The 19871-nt window shown below is 46.5% G+C and overlaps 1 protein-coding gene across 1 annotated transcript in view; it reads right to left on the minus strand.

Moving 5' to 3' along the window:
• Window positions 1–15697, minus strand: part of cnksr1 (connector enhancer of kinase suppressor of Ras 1) — a 17656-nt gene extending 1959 nt beyond the window's left edge. The window contains exons 1-20 of the mRNA XM_047047274.1: window positions 15469–15697; window positions 14468–14625; window positions 12413–12609; window positions 11799–11886; window positions 6940–6981; window positions 6705–6824; window positions 6391–6450; window positions 5695–5763; window positions 5383–5511; window positions 4428–4510; window positions 4049–4158; window positions 3471–3610; window positions 3241–3274; window positions 2748–2923; window positions 2341–2414; window positions 2025–2096; window positions 999–1072; window positions 737–807; window positions 534–615; window positions 82–263 (exon numbers count right to left, since the gene is read on the minus strand). Of these exons, the coding sequence (XP_046903230.1) occupies window positions 82–263; window positions 534–615; window positions 737–807; window positions 999–1072; window positions 2025–2096; window positions 2341–2414; window positions 2748–2923; window positions 3241–3274; window positions 3471–3610; window positions 4049–4158; window positions 4428–4510; window positions 5383–5511; window positions 5695–5763; window positions 6391–6450; window positions 6705–6824; window positions 6940–6981; window positions 11799–11886; window positions 12413–12609; window positions 14468–14625; window positions 15469–15520 (2013 nt within the window). The 5' untranslated portion in view covers window positions 15521–15697. The remainder of the gene's footprint in view (window positions 1–81; window positions 264–533; window positions 616–736; window positions 808–998; window positions 1073–2024; window positions 2097–2340; window positions 2415–2747; window positions 2924–3240; window positions 3275–3470; window positions 3611–4048; window positions 4159–4427; window positions 4511–5382; window positions 5512–5694; window positions 5764–6390; window positions 6451–6704; window positions 6825–6939; window positions 6982–11798; window positions 11887–12412; window positions 12610–14467; window positions 14626–15468) is intronic.
• Between the last annotated feature and the right edge of the window lie 4174 nt (window positions 15698–19871).

The following is a 19871-nucleotide window of genomic DNA, read 5'->3' on the forward strand; positions in this document are numbered from 1 at the left end:
CCTTGAGCGTGCTCCGTAGGAGTTACAGGGTGTGGGCCTACCTTGAGCGTGCTCCGTAGGAGTTACAGGGTGTGGGCCTACCTTGAGCGTGCTCTGTAGGGCACGCAGCGTGTGGGCCTTCTCGTTGATGACCGGGTTCTTGTTCCTGCGGATGAAGGACTTGCGGAAGTGGTCATGTGTCTGAGGCTGGTCCTGACCAATCAGAGACACCCCACCCTCCTTCAGCCTGTGGAACAGAACCCCCATCTCGTCTTCAGGAGCCCCTGCAGGGTGAGGGGGCGTCAGACAATCAGTGGCGGGGAGGAGAGAGAACAGGACAAAGAATGTCGGAGAGAGGAGAGACGAGAATACTACAGCGTCGACATACCAGGATTCAGAAACTGCCAGATGAAAACCTCCATCAGATAACAATATTCACTGATATATACATATTATCTGGAGTTGCTACTACCATCTTGTGAATGAGGGGAGAGAGAGAGAGAGATAGGAAACACTGTAGATGGAGGAGTTAGAGACGAGAGAGAGGTGTGTACCTGTGGCTTTGCTAGGGCTGGGGAGTGCTGTCGTCTTGTTTTTCTTGGCCTTTGTCCGAGGAAGTGTGCTGGGCTGGGGTTTCTGTGGACGACATCCCTTGTTAAGTTACCTCCACCGTGTGTGTGTATGTGTGCATAGTGCAGTGAGTGTGTATGTGTGCATAGTGCAGTGTGTGTATGTGTGCATAGTGCAGTGTGTTCACCGTGGTGATCTTCCGTCTTCTGCGTGGTGATGGAGTATCTTCCTCCTCTGACTCTGTCTCGCTGTAACATTCTAACAGGAGACAAGAACAAGCTTTACTATCTCTCTACATCTTTACTCTCAATACAAGTGGGAGGGAGCGCATGAACGGATGAGTAAACATGATTGGTTTAGATGTGGAGGATGAGGATTTGATTGGTTAGTTGTGGAGGAAGCGTGAACATGATTGGTTAGATGTAAAGGATGAGTGAATGGCTTTTTACCTTCCTCGCTGTCAGGAGGGATTTTATGGAACTTCTTGTGCTTCTGAATAGCAGCAATCAGATTGTTGATCCATCTGGAAACCAGAGACAGAAACAGAGACTCAGCAGATAGACTAGATGTGTCCCTTTCCTGCATGTGTCTGCTAAAAAACAGAAATATTGAATGATGCACTTCTGAACTTTGATTTTCTGTTGAACTTTCTATGAGCACTATTTGTGCTTTGGATAAAAGCATCTGCTAAAATGTTAAATGTAGAAAGCTCTTTTTACAGTGTAATTACATGAGTAATAGGCCTTGATAACAAATAATAGTGTCCTATTCGGCACCAACAGTCAAAGGGGGAGGAGCACATGATTAGACGGTACCGACTCATGAATGGTTGTAGGTTTTCAACCGTGCCCGTTGAAGCTTTAGCAGGCCACCAGCAGGGGGCGATGTGACCCTGTCCAGGTAGGAACGCTCCTGTGCGAGTGTGTGTGAGTGAGTACATGCGTGGGTGTGTATGGTGCCATTGTAGAGAGTAGACAATGACACCAGCTGCCTTTCTTCCAGGTTTATGTAAGAAATACTGACCTTTTGTCAGCCAGACTCAGGGTGGCCTTGGCGGTGCCCGAGAGAATGACAGAGAGATAGAGAGGAGAGAGAGATATTGGCAGAGACTGACAAAGAGATAGAGAGGAGGGAGGGATAAAGGCAGAGACTGACAAAGACATAGAGAGGAGGGAGAGATATAGACAGATACTGACAGAGAAATAGAGAGGAGGGAGAGATATAGGCAGAGACTGACAGAGATAGAGGAGGGAGGGATATAGACAGAGACTGACAGGGAAATAGAGAGGAGGGAGATATAGACAGAGACTGACAGAGAGATGGAGAGGAGGGAGAAATATAGGCAGAGACTAACAGAGAGATAGAGGAGGGAGAATTAGAGACTAGATAGAGACTGACAGAAAAGAAGCAGCGACAGAGATACAAAGCTCGTGTCTGACAGCACAATACTTGTGTTTATAATTTGTCACACTCACTTGCTCATGTCAGTAACATTCTCGGCTGCAAAGATGAAGTTCTGGAAGCGCGGGTGGCACATCTGAAAAACACTGAACAGACAGAGAGACAACATTGACAATGTATCTGCTAGTGAGTCTAGAGCCTATCTAGATAGACTATCTATCTGGAGTTAGTGGAACCCTGCACATGGTCAGGCCCGGGGGAGATTAAAACGATTTATCTAGAACGATCTATCAGAGTTCTCTTACTTTCTCTCCCTCTCTCAAAAAAGTGATGAAGGGATGGATGTTTGTACACACACACACACACACACACACACACACAGACACTCACTTCTTCCGTTTGTGTTCTCCAGCACTCTCTATATTGTAGCTAGCGATCTGGACCAAACCCTGAGCCTTCTCCTCCTGTAGACACAAGACACCGTAACCATGACAACCACCACACGCCATCAGCATGATAACCAAAACACAACATAACCATTACAACCACAACATAATACACTATATCAACCACACCAACACCACAACAACCGCAACACACCAACACCATGACAGCCACAACACAACACATCATAACCCTGACAACTACAACACAACCACAACACGACAATACAACAATAACACACTTGGGTGACTAGCTGGAACAGGGATGTTATATTGTAGTAGTAGAGGGAGGGGTGACGAGTAGTCAACAGGGTGACCAGTAGAGAACGGGGAACAAGAGACCAGAGGACTCACCTGGGGGGTGTTGTACCAGTAGAGGGAGGGTCCTTTGAGGACAAACCAGAAGCGCTGCCACTTCTGCGTCAGGAAGACACTGTTCTCCTTCCTCTTCTTCCAGAGCCAGCCGTCACAGTCAGCGCTGCCCAGCTCCCGACACGACACACGCCTCCGGCTCAGGGCCGTGGTCATACCTGAGGGTACGGTACATTAGAGAAAAGCAGTTGAGTACAGTAGAATACAGTACAGTCCAGTAGAGCACCGTAGAGTGCGGTAGAGCACAGCAGAGTAGATTAAAGCACTGTAAAGTGGAATCCAGGACAATAGAGTACAGTGTAGTAGAGCACAGTAGAGTCCAGCAGAGCAAAGTACAGTCAATAACATTACAGTAGAGTCGAGTACAGTACAGTAGATTGCAGTACAGTAGAGTAGAGCACAGAAACCTATGTAATAGAGACGTTTTGAAATGCGTTGAGTGAGTGAATAAGAACAACATTTAGAAAGAACGTACCTTTTACAGAGGACTTCTTAGTCTCCTTGTCCTCCTGAATAAAAGGTAAGGACAGGGTTAAGGTTACCATCAGGTTTAAGGTTAATATGAGGGTCACAGATAGGTTACTACTAGGGTTGAGGTTGCCATTGGGGTTAAGGTTAGTCCCAAGGTTCAGGGTGTTCATGCTTCAGTCTTTCCCATCACTGACGGTGGACCACATCAGCCCAGTTTCCGGTCAGTGCTCCTACCTTGGGCATGCCCATCTCAGGACAAGAACTAATGCTGGCTCGTCCCAGCTCCAGGGCTCCTGGGGAAGGACTTCTTTGTGACACAGAGCTGGTTCTTGACCCGGGCAAGAGCCACTCCCCATCCAGCTCTTCAGGGCCCCCTGGTAGACAAACACAATACAGCCATTATTGTAAATAGCAAATATTACAAGTAGACTTGGTGACATGAAGTCACAGCAGCAGTCAGTCATAATAAGATTGAATTTCTCAAACAATAGGGAAGAAAATATGTTGACCACCCATTTTTTTCTGTACTCAGAGTTGTATAAATGATAATAGTTTGCGTTGGCTAACTTTAAATGGTTACCTGTAAGCGTGAACTGTAGCTGGTACTTTAGTCAGAGCTTGCTAACGGTTGCAAGGTGGCTAGGTTTGAGCCATGACGATGCTTAAATAGTAAACAAACCGGATGTTACCGGATGTAACATCACACGGCCACCTTTGTTTGGTTCAGTGTAAATAAATAAAACCAATAAAGAGGGTTCTTTTTTTTATTGTGTGATATCTGTGTAAATATATATGTCCATCTCTTCTGTTACCTGAAGCAGCCAGTTGAGAAGTCACAATGTTGTCCGATCTCGTATCACCTGGTAGCTCAGCCTCCTCCTGTCCAACAAGCTGGCTATGTGGTGGTCCCTGGATGGCTGACCTGAGGAGGGACAGGAAGTGGAGGGACAGGAAGTGGATGGACAGGAAGTGGAGAGACAGGAAGTGAAGGGACAGGAAGAGGAGGGACAGGAAGAGGAGAGACAGGAAGTGGAGGGGCAAAAAGAGGAGAAATAGGAAGAAAAGGAACAGGTTTTATACAGGATGTTTCCACTCAAAACGTTCTCATCTACCTGAGTGCATCACACTGTCTCTATCTCCCCTCATACAAATTGGTTTGTGAGATGACAGGTTAGATGTCGATGTACTCACCTGAAGGACAGGGACCGGACAGAGGCAGCGACTCGCTCAAATATGGAATGTCTCGGGTTGTCTTCCTCGTCCTCTTTCTCCCTCTAAGAGCAAAAGAACACACCATGAGAACTCCCACTACTCCTATCGAGGTTAGCTCCTAGCTGACACAGTCAGCTTGTGTTTGTAGTGTGTGTTTGTGTGTGGGTGTCCGTGTGTGTGTGTGTTTGGTTGTTTGTGTGAGTGTGGTGAGGAGGGAAGGTCATGTGGATTGTTAGAGCTCTTTTTTCCTCGGGGCTTTGGGCACATGGTGCTCTGTGGAGTTGTCATGCAGGATTTGGTTCATTCAGCCACAAGAGCACAAAACTGCCCCTCCAATTTGGCGTGGAAGAATTTGACTGGTCTGCACAAATCCCTGACCACCATCACCTTTGGAACTAATTCTAACTATGTCTGTAAGCTACACTTGATTGCCCAATCAGAGACCAACCTCCCTAATGCTCTTGCAGCTGGATGGAAGCCAATCCTGCATTAGTGCTCTATTGGACTTCCAGATGAGATCCGTCCCAGAACTACCTTTCCCCTGGAGGCAGTTACAGAACTGTCTTTCCCCTGGAGGCAGTTACAGAACTGTCTTTCCCCTGGAGGCAGTTACAGAACTGCCTTTGCCCTGGAGGCAGTTACAGAACTGTCTTTCCCCTGGAGGCAGTTACAGAACTGCCTTTCCCTTGGAGGCAGTTACAGAACTGCCTTTGCCCTGGAGGCAGTTACAGAACTGCCTTTCCCCTGGAGGCAGTTGCAGAACCGCCTTTCCCCTGGAGGCAGTTACAGAAGCAAAGTGGGGACCAGCTCCACATTGCACCTTGTATTGGGAAGGTCTCCACACTAGTGTGTATGTGTGTGTGCGTACATCTATCTATTTGTGTGTGTGCGTGTAGCTGCGTGCGTGTTTGTGTGTGCTTGCATGTGTGTGTACCTGAGTGGAGGTCTGTAAGGTTTTGCTATTTTTGCGTTGAGTGGAACCAGGAACCTTCTTGAGAACCAGCGTCACTCCTTTAGGATTCTCCTGTAGTTTCTTCACCAGGTTGGCCCTGCTCCAACCCACCTGGAGGTGCAAGGGAGCTTGGTATTATTTGTAATATCCGACAAACAGACAGACAGGTAGACAGACAGGAAGATAGACAAGACGGCAGGTAGACAGACAGGTAGACAGGCAGGTAGACAGGCAGGCAGACAGGTAGACAGGCAAAAAGGCAGGTAGACAAACAGGCAGACAGACAGAACTCACCACTATCTGGTTGTTGACTTTAATGACCTCATCACCTGCCAGGATCTTCTCACAGCAGTCTGCAGGCGACTGGGAGAGGAAGACCAGTGAGTGGGTACCTTATGGGCTATGCAATTAATGTAATTCATTTTTTCCATTATATTCTCTAATCTATAACACATTGCTGTTGACACGCAACTGAGGTAAGCTTGACATTGTAGTTTTAGTCAGAACCGCAAACAACACAAGCCAAATAGTTGCAGGGATCTCTCCCAAGATAGCGAGTTAGAAAGCTGGAACATCCTTATAGTTTGGACAATTTAGCGAGTTTTTACATTTCCTAGTGATAAAAAAATCCTATCCAGTGACTGGATCCAAATCTGGCGAATTGCTACCTTGGCAATCTCCATGTTTTTCTAATAATAATAAAGCACAATGGCAACAATGAAGTATACAACCTATAACATCCAATCATATTCTTAAAATATCGCCTTTGTTACAAAGTGAGAGATAATTAAGCCACAGATGCACAGACACACAGAGATTTCGAGCATCATCGTTAGCTATTCCCACTCCTACTGCCTTCCTCACTGGGTAATGTTAGTAGGTGGTTAGCACCATGGTTAGCACCATAGTTAGCACCATGCTACAATACAAAATGTGATTCTTTGTGGTCATTATAACGAGTCACATGATCTTTAGAATAGAGAGACAGACCTCAGCAACAGTCCCGGTGACGTAATGATGACTGGACGGAGTGGAGGTGATCTCTATGCCCTGAGAGAGAGAGGGACGCACACATTCATTAGGAATACAACGACCTGCATTGAAGCGTCTCCCAGAATCTGTGGTTCCAGAGAAGTTTCTGGCATGTTCCAACATGCTTTACTCGTACAGAGTGTGCGTGTTTACATGTGTGAGAATAGTCTGGCTGGGTAGATAAAGACACCCCTTTCAAAACCTGCTTGACTGGTTGGTTAATCAGAGCAGCAGGCAGGATTTTATAGGAAACATCCTGTATAGGATTGTACCAGGTTGTCGCCGGGGGAGACGGGGACCAGATCCACACTCTCCAGCTGAGCGGTGTGGGTGAGGAGCGCGTTAGGGCAGGAGCACAGGATGTCGTCACACACAGCCACCAGCTGACGACACTGAGGGGATCACACACAAATCTGAATGCACAGGAAGTCATTGATGCCAATAAAGTTGATAATATGTTACCAATGAAATGACTGACATACAGTAAAGCTGTATAAATATACTCACAATCGCAATGATGTCCTTTTCTTTCTCATAGACAGTAGTGTCCTGGTGGGAGAGGAGAGAGGGGACAGGAGACAGAGGAGACCGACACAGAGAGGAGAGAGGGGACAGGAGACAGAGGAGACCGACACAGAGAGGAGAGAGAGAGAAATACAGGGGAGAGGAGAGAGAGAGAAATACAGGGGAGAGGAGGGAGACAGAAGAAAGGAGACAGGATAGGAAAAAGAGGAGAGCGGAGAAGAGACAAGAGACAGAGGAGAGAGACGACAGGGAGAGAGAGTCAGTGACAGTCCTATCACCCTTGTAACCTAGTTTGCTTGTAGGCTGGGAGGCTAGTGTCATTGAACGCTAGTTTTCTACTTGGCTGGTAAACTAGTAGACTGATAGATTGGTAGGCTAGTATACCGGAATGCTGATAAGCTGGTATGCATTTACATTTACATTTACGCATTTAGCAGAAGCTTTTATCCAAAGCGACTTCCAAGAGAGAGTTTTACAAAAGTGCATAGGTCACTGATCATAACAACGAGATAGCCCCAAACATTGCGGGTATCTAAACATAAAGCATACATTGTGAAAACAAATAAGTCCCAAAGGGAAGAACAATAAGAGCATGTAGTTAGAAAAGTTACAATTAAACAGCAAGAACCTCATAAGTGGAAAAAGCAAGCAACAATAATATATTTCACAGCGACTACAATAATTTAAAGACAGTTACAACAAACCAACAAGTCTCTCAATAAGAGTCATTGTGATCCTGGAGGAAACTAACATCAGGTCCAGCCAATCATTCCTAAGTGCCGATGTACGTTTTACTGGTATGCTTGCATATTGGTATGTTAGTGGGCTGTTACACTGACTTTGTCATTGGTCAGATGATGTCTCCGTTTCTCTCATCACTGAGAGAAAGAAGGAATGGACCTTAAGCTAGGTCAGACACCAGTACTGCAATAACCACAATCCCTAGCACTGAAACATTCCATTCAGGTCACCGTTTACCAGAGCTAATCTACTTTCCCCTCCCTCACACACACAGAATCATACAGTCAGAGAAAAGGGGACAGTCGATAATTGATATAAACATATAAATCAGTCGGCTGACAACGTGAATCCACCTTTCCACAGTTTCTCAGTGTTTAATGTATGTAAGTGTATACACTGTGTGTGTGTACTGTTGGGATTAGTGGGCTAATTACAGGCTTGTTAAGACTGGGCCTGGGGGGGGGAGCGAGAGAGTCAGAGAGAGGGACAAAGGAAGGGAGAGTGAGAGAGTGTGGGAGAGAGGGGCGGTGGAAGGGGCGAGAAAACATGTAACACCCCAATGAAGGAGTGTTTATCTTGAGTTTATCTTCAGTTTCTTATGTTTCTTATGTTACGTATCGTGAATGAACATATCATAGCTAATCCTGTCCACGGAACCAGGAACCTGGGGTGCCACTACAGATCTAGGAACCACAGAGTAACATCTACACACATACACACACACACACTGTAAGTTCCTCCTCTAGTCTAGGAACAGCAGAATAAGGTCAAGAGGCAAGAGTTTATGTGTACGCATGTGTTGCATTTGTGTGTGTGTGTGCGTAAAAGAGTATGTGTGTTTACAGGTGTATACTTGTGTGTGTATGCATACATACATGTGTGCGTATGTGTGTGTACACGTGTGTGTGTGCACCAGGGAGGGAGAGGGAAGGGCAAGCAGCCATCTATGAAAGATAATTTCATAGTTTGGTCAAGTGAGACTGTGTGTGTGTGATCCAACTGGTGTCTTTGGTTGTCTAGGAAACAGAGTGTGTGGGTTGAATAGCATGCTCTGTGTTCTGCACATGTAACATTGCCAACACACACACACATGAGCACACACACACATACATGTCTGTTTTGTTTTATAAGTAACAGTTTCAACAAAAAGAGCACATCAGTGGTGCTGAATGTCTCCTCCTCTTCCCCTCCCCTTCCTCCTCCCTCCCTCCCCCTCCTCTTCTGCTACTCCTCCTCCCCCCTTCCCCCTGCTGTTGACAGAGCAGTACTGCAGGGTTTAGTATTATTGACCCTGTATCTGTGTTCAGAGGTCACTCATCCGGAGTGTCTTGTGTATGTGGCGTGTGTCGGGCATTGATACAGACATGCCACCTGCCTCAGGTGAGAGACCGCAGACAGAGTGCGGCTAGTTTGGTTTGTTATATGTTTTAGATCAACACTTCTATTATTGTTTTTTTTAATTTTATGTAAAGCACTTTGAGCTGCAATTCTTGAATGAAAGTGTTATATAAATAAAGTCTTACTTACTACTTACTGAGTGAAGCCTAGGGCTAATGCTAACTGAACACTTTGTTCTTCTGAGGGTTGAGGTTGGCTATAGATGCAGTTCTGTGTAGCCCACAGTGACACTAGATTTGATCCCACTGGATCGTCATGCCATGACCATACATGAAAAATCCTAACCAACAGGACCCAGGGGATCAGATGGCTAAGCGGTTAGGGAATCGGGCTATTAATCAGAAGGTTGCCGTTTCGATTCCCCGCCGGGCAAAATTACATTGTGTCCTTGGGCAAGGTACTTCACCCTACTTGCCTCGGGGGGAATGTCCCTGAACTTACTGTAAGTTGCTCTGGATAAGAGCGTCTGGTAAATGACTAAATGTAAATGTAACATGCAACACGCTAAACCGCATGCCATCATTCATTGAACAGCCTACCTGGTGAACACACGTGATTGTTATTCATTTAGGAGGCGCTGAAGCAACATACACATTGGGTCTGTAGGAAGGAAAGCAGCATCGGGATCAGAAGAGAAACCCATCTTTGGGAAACGCTCAGTTTTCCCGCAGGAATACCACCAGAGCTGCCAGTTGGGAATTGTCAGCGTTCTCTCTCCATGTTCAAGTTCATAAACATCCTGTAAAGGTGTCAGGAGTCAGTGCCTCCATGGGGCCACCGGTCTCTGGTGGACTTTGGTTCCTTTGGGGCGGTTGACGCTTTAGAAAGCTCCATTAGGCCTGACTGACTCCTGCCGTCCACCTCCCTCAGACCACTGTGTAGATACCACCCCCTCCCTCCTGTCTCCCCATAGGTGTACATGCGTGGAGATATACAGTAGTTGTACATAGCAGTACATGGTTACTTATATAACTGTACATGTGTGTTGATATTGCTGTACATGTGTGTTGATATTGCTGTACATGTGATTTACGCTCACATACCAACAGATTATATTCAGATGGCTTTAGCATTCATTTTCAATCTGTGTGAAGCACCACAAGACCAAACTAACTTAGTTCCTTCTTCAGAGCCTTTCTCTGTGTGACATGTATCCCATCTAAATACATTGGTCTTGTCGTGCTCCTGTTCTGCAGTCATCACACACACAGCCCCAAAACAGGAAGTGACCAAGATCTGCCTAAACAATGGCCAGCAATCACCTACATACAGATTCTCTCTTGCCTAAATAGCCCAGGGAAGTGACTAGGTTTGAGTGTCTGATTAAACAGCCTGTTCATGACAGCACCTGTTAGCGAACATGGTTTGACTCAGTTGGAAGACCAGGCAGTAGGCATCAACATCCTTCAAGAACTTGTTTGTTACCATTCGACCTCGTCACACACTCATTTCCCACCTGGCATGTTAACGGTTCTACAGCTAGCCTTGTGTTTGAATGCTAACTTGTTGAACTAACAGTGTGTTCTAGACCTAATAATGTGTCCTAGTTTAACAGTTCAAGAAACTAGCATTGCGTCCTAAAACAGAATGTTCGAGTGCTAACAGAGTGTTCTAGAAGGGAGTCATACCAAGATGGATCAACAGTGGATATCACTTCCACTCGGCTCTACTTCGTTACACTAAACCAGCCACTCAACAAGTACATTTCTTAAGAGCAATGAAAACTAACTGTATATTTCTACCAACTGGGGACAAACACAAGTAAAGCTCCTCACATTTGAACTGTAGCAGTAAACTAGAATACAAACGTAAATGAAGTGACAGAAGAATATTACATGTAGTTTTGAAGAAGAGAAGAGTGCTGTACCTACTGTAGCAGGCAAGAGTCCAGTTCTGGGAATAGACCTCTAAATATATCCCCGTATAACCCTCTACTTCTCTCTCCACCTCTAATACTCTGTCATCCTCTACTCTCTCCCTGTCATTCTGCTGTAACACAATCACAAAGCTGCTCTCTCTCAGGTGGTGCAGGGAAAAGTCCTCAGTTCCTAACCCTAACCCTCTGTAGCCCTCCTTACTCCTCCCTCTAACCCCCCCCCCCCCTCCCACCCTGCCCCTCCCACCCTCCCTTCTTCCTCCCACCTTACTCCTCCCTCCCTCCCTTCCAAAGCATCATATCTAGGTCTGATGCTTTTCTCTCTCTCTCAATATTTGACATCTTATAATTTTCACTACCGGACACAATCAACCTTCACCAGCTCAAGGAAGAACTCGTTGCCTCAGACAACAGAGAAACAAGCCCTTGTCTCGGGCATCATGTGCTCCGTAAGAGCACAGGGACTTTGAACTATTCCTGGAATGAGATGAAGAATGCATTACCCAAGCTCCTCCATTACCCGGGAGCTTGTTGTTGTGAGTTCACTCATTCTTTGGCTTATTAAAACATAACAGCAAACCAAGCCTCAATGTTGTAGTTCCTCTCTGACAATCGTGTCCTCTGGCGTAGTGGTTCCTCTTGAGACAACCACACACCCTTTAGTGTCAGCAAACTGTTATTTTCATTTAATCTACCTTTGATAACAGTCCATTTTAAGTCAGCTTTATGTACTTGTATTGTCATTTGTTCTTCCTGTCAGGTACAGCCCCCTCCAGACCAACCTCACGCACTCTTCCTCCTCCAGACTGCCACCCACTAGACTAACCTTTTGCACTGTGGCCCCCAGCTCCTTGCAGTGGCTGATGATACTCTGACTGGCTGGCTGAGTGTTTCCACTTTGGGATAGCTGGTACCTGCACAGTAAAAGAGGAAGAGAGAAGGGGGAGGAGGAGAGAAAGAGCAGGAGAGGACGCGGGGATAGGGGTGGGGAAGAGGAGAGGAGGGAAGAGGGATGGATGGTAGGAAAAGAAGGAAGAAGAGAGGCGAGAAGGAAAGAGGAGGAGAGAGGAGGGAAGGAGAGATGGAGAGACAGAGAGAATGAGAAAGGAGAGAGGAAAGAGGGAGATGCGAATATCAGTATAAAACATGCGCACAAGACAGATCAAACAAGATCAGTACACGACCATGTGCAAACAGAACATCAGAAGAGGCTTAACCTGATACCAGCAGTACCAATAGTACCAGCAGTACCAGCAAAACCAACAGTACCAACAATGCCAGCAATACCAACAGTACCACCAATACCACAGGACCAGCAGTGCCAGGAGTACCAGCAGTCCAAACAGAACCAGTACCACATACTATACCAGCAGTATCTGCAGTACCAGCACTACCACAGGACCTCCAGTACCAGCAGACCAGTACAGTACCAAATCTCACCGGTTGAGCAGAGAGAAGAGGCCTTTGGCAGAACTGATGAGATCAAGGACGGCATGCAGCACGTTGGCAGGCAGCTGGGTGGCGCCCTCCCTGGTGTTGACCCGCCAGCGCTGCTGGATGCCCATCTGGAGGGTGTGCGCCACCGCGCGCAGCTTCTCCGTCAGGCTCTGCAGACTCTCCCCTGCCATACCATAGGTCTGGAAACACACACACACACACACACATACAAACCGCACACATGCACATATTTACAAACCACACACAGCGGATGCACACATACATACAGGCACACACGCACGCACACACATGTCGAGCAGACGGTTCGAATGAGCGTCTTCTCTCACACACTGCAATCAATCCGCATAGACAGTCTACATAAAAAGCTATAACAGAGTCGACATAGAGAGCTATAATACAGACAGAGTCTACATTACTCACATAGCAAACAACACTCTGATCGGAGTACCATAGCAGTCTCACCAGTAGGGGTGTGTAACCTGGCCTGTCTTCTAACCCTAACCTGGTCGGTCTACTTTCTGGTTGATAATCATTGCTTTTGCATTGCAGTCCAGGAGTTCTTTCTGTGTGTGTGTGTGTATGTGTGTGTGTGTGTGTGTGTGTGTGGGTGTGCTTGCGTGCGTGCATGTGTGTGTGCGTCAGTGCAGTGATTGACGCAGAGAAACAGGACTGGTCTGTTATGCAGAGTAATTAGTAAGGCCAGGAACCTTCCTCCCACACAACACATCAGCTCACCTCAAGTGGCCCCAAAGCATTCATGCATAGTTCATTACCAAGGGTCTTCATGATGTCAGCCAGTCCTTAAGTGCTTTCCACATGATAATATTCCCGAGTGTGTGACTGTTGTTCACACAAACACGTAGGCTCTCGAGAGACTCAAACAAAACTGCACACATACACAGAACACACAAACAGACATGCACACATCCACACACACACAAACACACCTGGCTCAGTTGTCATTCACCCCCACATCCACGTTGCTCACAGTCAGTCAGTCATCCCCCTCATGATGGAGACTGTCTAAATGAGGGTTTTTCCCTGCAGGTAAGCTGATCAAGGGCTTAGACCTCACCTGACATCCACTGTTACGACACCCACACACGTACACACAGCAAGGGGACCAGAGGTTTGGGGGGTAGCAAGTGTAGGTAGGAGAGAGGAGAGCTCAACAGAGGGGTCGAGGAGAGGAACAGAGCCCAAACCTTTCCAGCAGATTTGGTATTCAAGGCTAGATTCTGTGTTCCACTAATCTGCTTCGAGTGCAGGTGGAGTGTGACTGAGGACAGTCTCAGTGGGCTTCACCCACTATAACTCCATCTCTCCTCACAGCCCCAGAATATAGTATAAGAACCCTCCTCACATCACCAGAGTATAGCATAACTAACCCTCCTCACATCACCAGAGTATAGCATAACTAACCCTCCTCACATCACCAGAGTATAGTATAACTAACCCTCCTCACACCACCAGAGTATAGCATAACTAACCCTCCTCACATCACCAGAGTATAGGATAACTAACCCTCCTCACATCACCAGAGTATAGTATAACTAACCCTCCTCACATCACCAGAGTATAGCATAAATAACCCTCCTCACATCACCAGAGTATAGCATAACTAACCCTCCTCACATCACCAGAGTATAGTATAACTAACCCTCCTCACATCACCAGAGTATAGCATAACTAACCCTCCTCACATCACCAGAGTATAGGATAACTAACCCTCCTCACATCACAGAGTATAGGATAACTAACCCTCCTCACATCACCAGAGCATAGCATAATTAACCCTCCTCACATCACAGAGTATAGGATAACTAACCCTCCTCACATCACAGAGTATAGGATAACTAACCCTCCTCACATCACCAGAGCATAGCATAACTAACCCTCCTCACATCACCAGAGTATAGTATAACTAACCCTCCTCACATCACCAGAGTATAGCTTAGCTCTACCCCTCAGCGCACCAGGGGTTAGGTGGAGGAAAGAGAAGGAGGAGATAAAAAACAGAGGAGGATGTGGACTAACCAGTGAGCAGAGCTTCTCCACAGCCTCCAGTATGATCTCCTGATGTCCTATCTTGGTGACGCCCAGGTTCTCCAGGTCCTGGGAGGAGAGCTGCAGCAGGTCCAGCCCACACAGATGCCAGTCTGATACATGGTACTGCTGCAGTGAGGCGTCCAGGCCTGGGACCACACACACACACCAATATGCTGTCCATCATAAAGATCTACAGTAGAAAGTTACCAGCTCCTGTAATTACTACTGTGCACGTGAACACCGAGCAGCGCGGTCTGTTCTGGTATGTGTGAATTTACATCTCATCCTCATGACCGTGTATGTTCATCATCCATTAACCTATCTCCTCCATCCTTGAAACACCCGTATAAAAATCTCTCTCCAGCGTCAATGGAACATTGCAGTGCATTCATCTAAACTCGCGGCTTTTCACAAAACCAGCGGAAGGCAGATTTTGTGTATAGGCTAACTCTTGAGTGTGCAGGCAGTGGTGTTGAGACTAGTTCCTACTCGCTGAGAATAAATGCTCGGTATTTAGGGTCAAATGAATCACATACGCTAGTGTTTCCGACAAACAACGTGACAATAATACAACCTATTAACTGTAATTATCAACATTACTTACTGTTCTGCAACAACAACACGCTTCACTATATATGTGTGTATGTATGCATAATGTTTATGTTTTGATATGATCCATTCAAGGAGATTATATTTGTTATGGGTTGTGATTAGCGTGTGATTACTGTGTTATAGTACTTGTGTGCTGTATTGTCTTGTGTTGTAGAGTTAGTTTATCTCGACAAATCGTTTCAAGCGGGGTTCCAGCGTCCACAACAAGCAGCCTGCTTTATAACCTGCTTGGTTACAGCACTGCTTCACGGCCTCGGATCACTTCCTCATTCCACCCTTCCCTTCCAAAAGGATTTGTGTAGATTCTATTTACGACCCAGCTCTGTGTGATCCTAAATAAAGCCACCTGGCGAATGCCAAAAACAACCTTAGCCTACCTCCGAGCCAGTCGCTGACTCTGTCCTTACTCCACGACGCTATCGGCTCCATGCTTGGAGTCCTGCTTGAAACGTTGTATCAATTTCCAGTAGTTGAATTCTTCACAGGACTGTACCTAGGTGCGCAGGAAGCTCATCCTGATGGTGACGGGCACTCCCATCCGCAGGTAGGCGTCCCGGGAGCCAATAGGAGGGTCTGGAGTTGTGATACGATTGGACCTGCACTTGTTTCTCACCTTAGACTGGCAGTGCAGACGGGACTGACGGGACTAGACCGTTCGCAGTATGAAAAGGTCCAAAGTCTCAAAACTTTATATAAACTCTAGAATTTCATCGGACTGCCAGGGCGTTAAAGATAGGGGGCGCAGGCACATTATCATAGCTAGCCTGCTGTATGGGCGTAATCCTCTTAAACAAATGTGTTTGGCCATTATATTTTATAATTGCAATGTATCCAAGATTGACATAACATTTGAGTAAAAATGCATAAACAGAGGTCTCAAGTTTCACGCAGTCGCCGTGAGACTCACCCATTTAAGCCGTTTCTCACGCTCTCTCACGCAAACCTTGTATTTCTCACACATTTCAACAATTTCTCAGGCTGAGAAGTAAGGGATAACTTGTCCTGCTATACAATTAATGGACAAGGTGGAGGAACACTGAAGGACTATTTCCGCCGAGATGATAGTTAATGTATCGAGTTATACAGAGTTAAATGCCAATCAGAAAATGTCACCAGCACTCCACGCCAAACATTTGATACGAATTAAGAGCCCTGCATATGTCCTACTACTCTATGCAGGCATTTTACATGAACTGCAGACCATCAGATTCAAATGTATCAGACAAGTGAAATGACAGAATGTTTGATTGTAGAGAGTGCTGTAAAAAGAGGGATTTGATTAAGCAGGAACAGAGGATGCCGAAAAGGGAGAGAGGTGATGAACACATGTAGAAAGAGAAAAAATGGATTCAGTTTAAATGGGTCCCTCTTCATCCCTTTGTAAATATTGTGTGTTAGGGTATTGGGTGTGTGTTGGGGTACTGGTTTAGTTTGTATGTTGGGATGCTGGGTCAGTGTGTGTGTGTTGGGGTACAGTTTATGGGTGTGTGTGCATTTGTGTTGGGGTACTGGGTCAGTGTGTGTGTGCGCGTGTGTAGCAGTAGTGAATGTGCTTCAGTCAAAAATCAAAGCTGGTAGAAAGGGCAGGCATCAAAGAGCACCCTCTGGTGTCTGTCCTTTCAACTGAGAGGGAAGGAAGGATACAAAGAGGGAGGGAGGGATACGAATAATGCATTAAAGAAGTACAGCAGACAATCAAAGATTGTAGAAGCGCATGTTCAGTATTTTGGTGGACAGGGTCAAAAAATGGTCTGCACATGTATCACTCCCCTCCCCTCCCCTCCCCTCCCCTCCCCTCCCCTCCCCTCCCCTCCCCTCCCCTCCCCTCCCCTCCCCTCCCCTCCCCTCCCCTCCCCTCCCCTCCCCTCCCCTCCCCTCCGACATACCAGGAGCTCGGGGTCAGGTCTCAACCTGCTACTGTCCACAGACGGCTCTGTTACTCTATGCACAAGCATAACTATGCACAACATTCAACAACGCACAACTGTACAAAACTATACACAACAACACACACTTTACACAACTACACATGACAATACACAATACACAACTCCACTACTATATATAGACAAAAGTATTGGGACACCTACGCATTATAACAGGAGCTTTTATGACATCCTATTCTAAATCCATAGGCATTAATATGGAGTTGCTCTCCCCTTTGCAGCTATAACAGCTTCTAGTCTTTACAAGAGTGTGTCTGTGGGAATTTTTGCCCATTCATCCAGAACAGCATGTGTGAGGTCAGACACTGTTGTACACAACTCTTCTACACACATTTCTGCAACACACAACTCTGCTCAACACAACTCTGCTATGCACAACTCTGCTGAACACAACTCTGCTATACACAGGAACAGTTTGTGACCATGTTGTCAGCTCTCCCCTAACCCTCTCATCCAGGCTCTCCCCTTACCCTCTCATCCAGGCTCTCCCCCAACCCTCTCATCCAGATACACCTACCCCTGACGTCCAGGCTTTCCCCTAACCCTCTCATCCAGATTCACCTAACCCTCTCGTCCAGGCTCTTCCCTAACCCTTTCATCCAGGTTCTCCCCTAACCCTCTCATCCAGATACACCTAACGCTCTCATCCAGATACACCTACCCCTGTCCTCCAGGCTCTCCCCTAACCGTCTCATCCAGATACACCTAACCCTCTCGTCCAGGCTCTCCCCTAACCCTCTCATCCAGATACACCTAACCCTCTCATCCAGGCTCACCCCTAACCCTCTGTGTATTATGCAGCATGTGCTGATACTTCAATGGTGCTGCTGAGCTGCACTGCACTGAGACTGTCACTCTCTCTATTCCTTTACCTAATTTCTCACCCTCCATTTACATCTGATTAATTATCTGTTCCTCTCCTTGTCCTCCCTGTCTTTCTCTTCACCCTTCTCTTCCTTCACTCTCTTGCTCTCTATCTCTTCTCCCCAATTTAATTCCTCAGTTGCAACATTTCTCTCATGCATTATGGATAGACCCCCTTCATTGTACCATCCTTCTGCTTTCTCTCCCTTTTTCCATCTGTTTATGTGACATCATCTCTCCGTTGCCGTCTCTCCCTCCCTCTTAATCGACTGACTATAATTCACATCTCTCTCACTTGCAAGCTCTCTTTCTCTCCTTTCTCATTGTTCTCTCTCTCTCTCTCTCTCTCTCTCTCTCTCTCTCTCTCTCTCTCTCTCTCTCTCCCTCTCTCTCTCCATTGCTCTCCTTCAGTTACTCTGAGTGTTTAATGGTCCGTCTCTATCATCTCCTCAGAGAACCACGTTATCTTGCCCTGACTCCTTCTACTTGTAGGCTGCAGTTACACGGCTCAAACCCGCCACTTATTTTGTCTAGCTCTGACAAAGGATTTGTCAGCCTCCTCCACCAGCGTTCCCCTGCCATTGCAACTCTCACACATACACACACACACACACGCACATACACACACACGCACACTTCCGATTCCTACTGTAGAAATCCACTAGATGCACCTCAGTGAGTGCCCCATATGGCTGTCTGTCACCCAGGCTGACTCATTCTCTACCCATGATCCTTCACTTCAACAGTGTGTGTGTTTGGGGGGGGGGTTCTCTCTGGTAGCTACCCATGATGGGGAAGACCTCTGAGTCACGACCTGTGATGTCATCACAGTGTCAGAGGGAGGCAGCAGAGACTCCACCTACTCTCCCTACATGGTCACACAGTCTGCTGTGCTATACAATTATACACACAGGAAGCAGACCACTCTGCTACACACAGCTCTGCTCTACACAAATATACAAACAGGAGGCAGTCTGAAACAACGCAGTTCATAGAATGTGAGGATAATTGTGATTCGGAGCCATGGGAATCCTAATGTTATTAGGGTTTATTGTGTTCCAGCATAACCTGGCAGATTAGAGAGTGGGATCTCATTATATGTTTATGATGACATTCTGTCAGAGGAGAGCAGAGCAGAGCAGAGGAGGAGTGGAGAGAGGAAAGGACAGTCGAAGACAGGAGAGGGGGCTGTGTGTGTCTATCTGGTAATAGACCTGAATCGAATACCTGATGGAACTATAGCTGTGCACCTAGGCCCTAAAACACAACCGAATGTGTTTCAGATCATCTCACTAACTCCTGCAGCATATTGTCAAATCTAATCCTAATCAGATTGAGACACAGGTGAGCCATCAAATACATGAGACACACCCAGGTAATCCATAATCATCCTGTTTCAACCAGCACCTTCTGGAGTGCTTGATGCTGTCTAGTTGCCCATAGTAACCAGTCAGCCGAGAAGAGCAGAGTAGTGAATGAAGTGACTGGGGGAGGGGGCAGGCTGGCTAAAGCTGCCACAATCTCTGAATGAGACACCTCCTCCATGAATACAATATGAGATTTGAGATTGTGCTGGACAATATAGCTTACAGTGAAAAATACATACTATTTAGTAAAGTGAGTTTAGCAAATTGCACATTGTTGGCACAGCAATAAGATAGTCATCATTAAAAATTCGTTGTATTCCATCATTCATATTCGTCTTGGTTCCCATCATTACAGTCGCAAATATTTTCCTTCTGATATCTGGAGCTGAGAGTGACAGCAACCAACGTTGGCTTCCCCGGCCATGCTTTGCGCGTCTGCCCATGACGTATTTGCAGTTCTCTCAGTAACCAGCAGAGGGTGCGTGAAGGGGCGGAGTAAAACGAGGGGAAGGATCCAATCTTTCTGGGTCTGCCAATAACGGTTCGACTTCATGTGGATGATACTTTTCCCAAATATGCGCTGACGGGAATCCTGGAGATCGA

This window comes from Hypomesus transpacificus, chromosome 3 (assembly GCF_021917145.1).
Source record: "Hypomesus transpacificus isolate Combined female chromosome 3, fHypTra1, whole genome shotgun sequence".
Lineage (NCBI taxonomy): Eukaryota > Metazoa > Chordata > Actinopteri > Osmeriformes > Osmeridae > Hypomesus > Hypomesus transpacificus.